Below are 5,639 nucleotides of genomic sequence, written 5' to 3' on the forward strand. Positions count from 1 at the left end.
AAAAAAAAAAGGGCTTCCCTGGTGGCGCAGTGGTTGAGAGTCCACCTGCCAATGCAGGGGACACGGGCTCGTGCCCCGGTCCAGGAAGATCCCACATGCCGCGGAGTTCCTGGGCCCGTGAGCCATGGCCGCTGAGCCTGCGCGTCCGGAGCCTGTGCTCCGCAACGGGAGAGGCCACAACAGTGAGAGGCCCGCGTACCGAAACAACAACAACAAAAAAGTGAAGATTCTACGTTGTAGTTATCAACAACAAAATACTAAGAGCCAAGATATATTGGACATTTATGAACCTGACCCTGTGCTAAATATACATCATTATACCTTCTCAATCCATCCTGATAGCGACCTCCTGAAAGAGCCATTATTACCTTACCTTTACACATGGCAAAACCCAGGCTTTCCTAAGGCCCCACGCTAGCTGGTCAGGTTACAGCCTTGGCCTTGAGTCCTGAGTCTCTGACCCCACACCAGTGTTTTGAGACCCTCTTCTTCACTTCAGACAGCTGCCAGCCTCCCGGCGTTTCACAGTCACCTCTCACGTGGTGGGACATCCCATCACAACTTTTTTGGAAGTGTCTCTGGACTCTGGCCCTGGGCAGTGAGAGAATCCACCAGGAAGTTGCTGTCTTCCTTCCCCAAACATGTCCTTTCACCTGCTTTGGGCCTGGCTGGGGCCACAGCCCAGGTTATACTTGTCCCCTGGGCTTGCACAGGCCGGGGTGAGGGGTGGGGAGTAGACGTGCTCCACTTTGGGGGCCAGAAGAGAATGAGGGAGGGGCCAGGGGAGCCTGTGGTTGGCCCGCAGTCCCTGGACGGTCAGGCTCTGTGCCCCCCTGCCCTTGCCCTTCTGCTGCAGAAGCTGGCAGGATACCCCACAGAGCTGGACAAGCTGCAGCATCTCGTGGTTGGCTACTGGTCGGAACTGTCGGACATGACAGTCATGTCCCAAGATGCCATGATGATTACGGATGAGGTCAAGGTGAGAGCAGGTCCCAGGCTGGGGGCCCTCCCTGCAGGGCTATCTCTTGAACCTGTCTGGCCCAGGGTCCGTCGGGACACCCCCATGCCCACACCCCCCGTCATCACTGGAGGAGTCCAGTGGCTGCCCTGCCGGCCTGCTTGCCTTACCACCTGTGAGCCTGGGCAGAGGCAGACAGAGAAGGCAGAGAATTGACCTGGACGGGGCAGGTGCCACCCCTTCACCCACTGTGTGCCGAGGCCCCTGCCAGGCCAGCCTGCCCCCTCCTCATGAAGTGGGGCCACCCTGGGGTTCGGACCTTCTCAGGAAGGCAGTGAATGGCGGATTCTGGGGGGTGGAGGTTGGGCAACACAGTCTTGGGGTGTAACAGGGCTAAAAGGAGGCGTGGGGGCTGGAGCCTGTGTGGGCAGCAGGTGGCGGGGCTGCAGTGGCGGCCCTCCTAACCTGGAGCCCTGGGAGGAGATGGGGGGAGACGGGATCAGATTCGTGTCTCCAAACGGGTGTGCTCTGGCTGCAGAGACTGGAGGGGACCAGGGCCAAGACACTGGTCACTTGGGCCAGACCAGTGGTGGAGATGGGTGGCCGAACTCGGATGGAGCCTAGAAGCCTTTAAGAGGTCACCCCGATGAGGGGCGGGGCGAGTGAGACGTGCAGACAAGGGCAGAGCGTGGCATCCAGGACGCGTGGCATCCAGGACGCGTGAGCAGGCCCAGACAGACAGTGGATTTAGCCACCAAAGCAGGATGTGCCGGGAGACAGGAGGTCTGGGGGAAGATGATGAGTTTGTGTTTAGACATGTGGAATCCACTCTAGTGAGCTCTAAGGGGAGCTGGCAGAGGAGCGGAGGACCGGGGCTGGAGAGAGAAATCTGTGAGGCGCGTCCCAGGCGGTCCCTGAGCCTATGGCTGTAGCCGGAGCGACCCCAGCTGGAGGGGCGTAACGCGAGGGAAGGCTCAGAGGCCAGGCAGGAGGGGGGCGTCCCAGAGGAGGGCAGAACGCAAGGGTGAGGGTGATGGTCGCAGGCGGAGCGTCCCAAATCGGGAAGGCGGGGACTGACGCTGACGCTGGGTCAGCACCCCGGGTGGCCTTGGTGGGACAGACCCCCGCCCCCTTCTTGTGTCCCCAGATGAACATGAGGCAAAGGGGAGGCCGCCTTCATCAAGGAACGCCAGGCACGGGAGAACCGGCTGAACCAGCAGAGGAACGCCAGGCATGGGAGGACCGGCTCAACCAGCAGAAGCAGCTCATTGACAAGATCCACTCCAAGGAGACCAGCGAGAAATACCGCTGGCCACGCCAGGCACAGCAGCCCCTTTGCCACAGAGGACACCTCTCATCTCCTCCCCCTCCGCGCTTAGGGCCGGCGGGACTTGCACTTCTCCTCCAGCCTGATGGGTCCCGAAACTGAAAGGTGAGCGCTCAGCTCCCGCCGCCCCAGCCAGGGTCCCGAGAGGTGGGTCACCGTGAGGTGGGGGTAGCCTGCGGGGGCCGGGGTGAGGGAGACCGACGAGCCCCGGCCCCTCCCTGGATAGACCTGCACCGGTGCACACCAACAGTCACAGTGCATGCTTCAAGGTGCTGCTGCCGGCTCTGGGCTCTTGGCCAGGGGTGGCTGAGCCCCCAGCTTCTCAGCTGAGCCGCCTCTGAGAAGCCCCACTAAGCCCCACTGTGCCAGGCCGCTTTTGGTCCTCCTGTGGATGGAGCTGCCTTGGGGCATCCCTCGAGGGCTGGCCGAGCAGGGAGCCAGTTAAGGTGAAGGCGACTCTGACGGGTACCCAGCTCTTGGGTGGCCTCCCCGACGACGTATGGGGGCATCCGACGGCCTCGCGCAGAGCTCCCACAGCATTCCTGCATGCCGGCTGACATTCCCCTCTGCTGTACCCAGTGAGGAGGAGGGAGACCTCCAAGGCTGATATCGAATACCAGACGGACGTGACAGCTTTGGTGGAGAAAGTCTAGACTGCTGTGCGGTGCTCTCACCTCTGGGTACTGCTCCCTAGCACTCCTGGGGTGTGGGCAGAAGGACGGGTGGAGACCCTGCCCCAGCCCAAGGCCCAGCTGAGCTGGGCCAGGCTCTGCAGACAGCTTCTGCATGAATGGACACACAAAGCAGCAGCCCCACAGCTCAGAGTAGCGGGCACTCCAGGGACGCAGATGGCAAATCCGAGCCGTGCTCCAGGGGCTGCACAGAGCCCGCTGGAATTTGAGGATCTCAAACCCCGAGGAGGTGGCCTTCACCTCTTAACTCCTTCCCCTTCCCAAACCAACAGCATCAGGACGAGCAGCTGCCTCTCCGCCCTACCCCCTTTATTTTAATCCGCCCTGGGTTTATTATCAGTAAGCCTTGAGCTCCTGTCCATGGTCCTGACGTAAGCTTGTCCACCCTTGGACGAGTGACTCAAAGCCACGCAGTCTCGTGGCGGTGGTCTCTCTGGCTCTTCCTTGGGGTCATTTGGCCCCTCTGCCTGTCACGAGGGTGACACACACAGAGGACCTCACAGGTCCTCAACACCCAGCCACGGTCAATGTTACTGACCACCGGGAGCCAGAAGAACAAGCTCCCTCCTGGCTCACACCTGCTCCTCGCCCCACTGGCCCCGCCAGGACATCACCGGCTGCTTCCTGGCTCAGAGGAGCACGGAGGAGAACCTGGCGCAGCAGGTGGCGGGCGGTGAGGGGAGGAGGACGCAGCTGGAGGCCGCGACGAAGGAGCTGGCGACGGAGGGCGTGATGCCCAGCTCCATCAGGCACCCGGGAGCCCCTGACCTCCTCCTCACTGACAGCCCGTGGCTGGCACCAGGCTCGGAGCTGAGCGCACCCACTGCCGAGGGGCCCCAAGTGCCCGCGTGTGAGCTCCTGAGCCTGACTCAGCACAGCGCCAGCTCGGGACTCCGCGACCTTGCCCTCAGTCCGCTACCCACCTCCCTCATCCTCAACAGCTTGAAGTCTGTTGAGAAGAAAATGAAGGACATGCTGAAGGAGGAGGAAGCCCGGCTGCAGCTGGCCCACGCCAACATGGCCAAGAGCCAGAGCTGCTGCTGGCCATCCAAACTGGCATCGACAACCTCCGCATCCGCCTGATTGGCGTCCCCCTGCCCACGGCCCAGGTGCCAGGGAAGCGTGGAGGAGCCCCCAGTACAGAGGGTCCCCTGGAGGGGCCAGAGGGAGACGACTTGTTCCTCCCGGCCACAGAAAGAAGCGCTGCCCTCCGACACCCTGGATGTGTACAGCAAGCTGGCATACTGCAAGGGGAAGCTGCTGTACCTGGCTGACCGAGTGCAGATGCTACCCAGGACAGAGGAGGTAGCCCTGGCCCGGGGGGTGCCCACACGCCCCGTGTGCCCTCAGAGCTGACAGTCCCCATGCCCTGCAGGTCCACACGAAGGTGAGGGATGCCCTGGAGTCCTCGGCCCTGAAGGAGAAGCAGAACACCAGGATCAGCTTTGAGGAGATGGGGGAGGATGTCATAGGTACGGGCCGCCCAGCAGCTGGTGGTGGGCCTGAGCTGTGCAGAGGCAGAGGTTGGGGATGGTGCTTGCTGCATCTGACCAGGGCGGCCTGGAGGCACAGTGGGGGCTAAAGGGATGGAAAGGGTGTGTCAGTTGCACCCACAGGATTTTTAATTTATGGAGGTGACTTGGTGAAGTTAATGCCATTGAAAGAACTTACCACCTTTTGTGACACAGGGAGGCACCAGTGCCGGTAGGCAGGCAGGGGGGAAGGCCTTGGTCAGGGCGTTTATTGGAGTTTCTGTGGGAAGGGCAAGGCAGGGGGCACACCGCTTAAGATCTGCCCGTTCAAATAATTCCAGCAGGTTTGGGGCACAGGGGCTGTCCCCAGTTGCCTGGCACCTGGCCCTGGGTGATTCAGGCTTGGGGTATGCGTTAGACAGAGGTGGTCGAGTGTGGGCTCTGGAAGGGCTGGGTGAGCCCTGGTCTGTCTCTCTCCCCGGCTGTGCGAGACCCCAAATGCCAGAGCACCAGGGACACAGAAAGGAAGAAATATACGTCGTTGGTACAACTGGCCCTGCGGTGAACGGACGCCAGGGGACAATCCAGGATCTGGGGACTCTCGCGGGGCAGACGGGCTGCGGGCGCGGCTGCCCTCCCCCGTTCCTTTGCAGAGACCTTCCAGTTCGCCGACGTGGACCACAGCTACGTGCCCTCGCGGGCCGAGATCAAGAGGCAGGGCCAGCGGCTGATAGAGGGGAAGCTCAAGGTAGCCAAGAAGAAGTGACCGGAAGAGGAAGAACCCACCTCGCCAGCACACCCCGCCCCCATGCTGTCATTGGTTACACAAATAAACAATTTTCCAGGACTGCGGGGCACCTGAGGGGACGCAGATGTGGGGGACAGCGTTGGGAAGTCTTTGGCGAAGTGGGGTGCTCGGTGTGGATCTGGGCCCGAGGGTGCAGGGGTAAGAGTGAGTAGGGAGTCCGGGCGGGGATGCGGACGGGGGTCTGAGCTGAGCTGAAACCCTGGGGGCAGTTCGTAAGGCGGGACTGCGGAGTCCAAAGCCCCGCACCTACACCGCCCGGCTCAAGAGCGCACCTCCGCGCGCCACCCGCTCGTGGCCCTCGCGGCGCCCCGTAGCCGCACGCCCAGAGACCGCAGCGCTCTGCGCACGCGCACCCCTCCGCGCGCCGCACTCCTGTGGCCCT

At 62.2% G+C, this 5,639-nt stretch overlaps 1 protein-coding gene across 1 annotated transcript in view; it reads left to right on the plus strand.

Annotated features, from left to right (window-relative positions):
• CCDC183 (coiled-coil domain containing 183) overlaps positions 1 to 5,215 on the plus strand; it is an 8,864-nt gene extending 3,649 nt beyond the window's left edge. Inside the window, 12 exon segments of the mRNA XM_024762393.1 lie at positions 857 to 989; positions 2,117 to 2,184; positions 2,223 to 2,279; positions 2,338 to 2,390; positions 2,431 to 2,432; positions 2,865 to 2,965; positions 3,584 to 3,726; positions 3,919 to 4,007; positions 4,010 to 4,086; positions 4,172 to 4,282; positions 4,353 to 4,449; positions 5,103 to 5,215. Of these exon segments, the coding sequence (XP_024618161.1) occupies positions 857 to 989; positions 2,117 to 2,184; positions 2,223 to 2,279; positions 2,338 to 2,390; positions 2,431 to 2,432; positions 2,865 to 2,965; positions 3,584 to 3,726; positions 3,919 to 4,007; positions 4,010 to 4,086; positions 4,172 to 4,282; positions 4,353 to 4,449; positions 5,103 to 5,215 (1,044 nt within the window).
• Positions 5,216 to 5,639: the final 424 nt, after the last annotated feature.

The sequence above is a fragment of the Neophocaena asiaeorientalis genome, unplaced genomic scaffold (genome assembly GCF_003031525.2).
Source record: "Neophocaena asiaeorientalis asiaeorientalis breed wild unplaced genomic scaffold, Neophocaena_asiaeorientalis_V1.1 scaffold78, whole genome shotgun sequence".
NCBI classification, from domain to species: domain Eukaryota; kingdom Metazoa; phylum Chordata; class Mammalia; order Artiodactyla; family Phocoenidae; genus Neophocaena; species Neophocaena asiaeorientalis.